We start from the raw sequence: 1,446 nt of genomic DNA on the forward strand, positions 1-1,446 counted from the left end.
AGAGTGGCGCTGTCGTGTGTGTCTGCGTGGGGTGCGGGGACGTGTGCAGGCCGAGCGGGGACGTGCAGTGTGTGTCTGCGTGGGGTGCGGGGGCGTGTGCAGGCCGAGCGGGGACGTGCAGTGTGTGTCTGCGTGGGGTGTGGGGGCGTGTGCAGGCCGAGCGGGGACGTGCAGTGGCTCACGGTCTGGCTCTCCCCGCTCAGCGTTAGGCGCTCTGCTTGGCGTGGAGCAGTAGGGCCTCACTGTGTCTCATGCCGAGTAACCCCATGGTAGGTATGTGCTTCAGCGCTGTCACCCCGGTCGTCCGTGCGTGGACACCGGGGGTCTCGTGTCGTAGCCACTGCGGCTGATGCTGCGGTAAACACGGCCTGCCCGCGTCTCTCCCACCGCGTGTCCCGTCCAGGTAGACTCCAGGTTCGCTGGCTCACCGGGAGCTCTGTTCTGAACCTCAGGTTCTGAGGACCCGTCTGTTCTCCACGGACATCCCCTGGTGCAGGACGAGTGCCGCGTGTTTCCGATTCTCAGCGCGACGCCGTCCTACCTGACCCGTGTGCTCACTCCGGCTCTCCCTCGCTCTGTCCCTCAGGTCGACAACACTGACGCGGAGGGCCGCCTCATCCTGGCCGACGCACTGTGCTACGCACACACCTTCAACCCGAAGGTCATCGTCAACGCCGCCACCCTGACAGGTCAGACCGTCTGCCCTCTGGCCTCAGGCCGCTGTGCCACATGGTGCGCTCGTGTCTGCCGTTGCTCTGCCGACGTTTGGCTCACGGCATTCAGAGACCTTTACCAGAGGACTCGCCTGCAGTTTTAAACCCTTTGCACACTAGGCTTGTTGTTTAAGAACGTCCTGGGCTTGGAGCCAGGTGGTGACCCAGCAATGGGGCCCCTGAACCCACGGGTAGTGACCTGGCCTCAGCGGTCTTGTCTGTGCAGGCGTGTGCACACGCTTGGGTCCAGGAGAGCCCCATGGGGCAGCCTGTCTCTGGGACCCGGGCGGTTCTCTGCCTCACGGAGCTGGGAGGTTGGAGGGAGTCGGGGAGGCCCTTTACTGCAGCGCGGTAGGTGGGGCGGGCGTGACAGCACCAGCTGGCGTGGGAGTGGGCCCGTTCCTGGAGGGGACGTCCAGTACCGCACACCTGACACTCGTGGTCTGCCCTCCACAGCCCTGTCCAGGGCCTCGTCTGTCAGCCTCTTCTAGGATCTGCCTCACGGAGCTGGGAGGTTGGAGGGAGTCGGGGAGGCCCTTTACTGCAGCGCGGTAGGTGGGGCGGGCGTGACAGCACCAGCTGGCGTGGGAGTGGGCCCGTTCCTGGAGGGGACGTCCAGTACCGCACACCTGACACTCGTGGTCTGCCCTCCACAGCCCTGTCCAGGGCCTCGTCTGTCAGCCTCTTCTAGGATTGAGACGCAGACCCCTTTCCATCCTCCCGTCTCACTCTT

The 1,446-nt window shown here is 65.1% G+C and overlaps 1 protein-coding gene across 1 annotated transcript in view; it reads left to right on the plus strand.

Moving 5' to 3' along the window:
* The window catches only part of LAP3 (leucine aminopeptidase 3), a gene marked incomplete at its 5' end in the record, with an annotated part of 16,012 nt that overhangs the window by 10,548 nt on the left and 4,018 nt on the right, over nucleotides 1-1,446 (plus strand). The window contains 1 exon segment of the mRNA XM_014592460.2: nucleotides 587-689. Coding sequence (XP_014447946.1) covers nucleotides 587-689 — 103 coding nt within the window.

The sequence above is a fragment of the Tupaia chinensis genome, unplaced genomic scaffold, assembly GCF_000334495.1.
Source record: "Tupaia chinensis unplaced genomic scaffold, TupChi_1.0 Scaffold000695_1, whole genome shotgun sequence".
Taxonomy (NCBI): domain Eukaryota; kingdom Metazoa; phylum Chordata; class Mammalia; order Scandentia; family Tupaiidae; genus Tupaia; species Tupaia belangeri.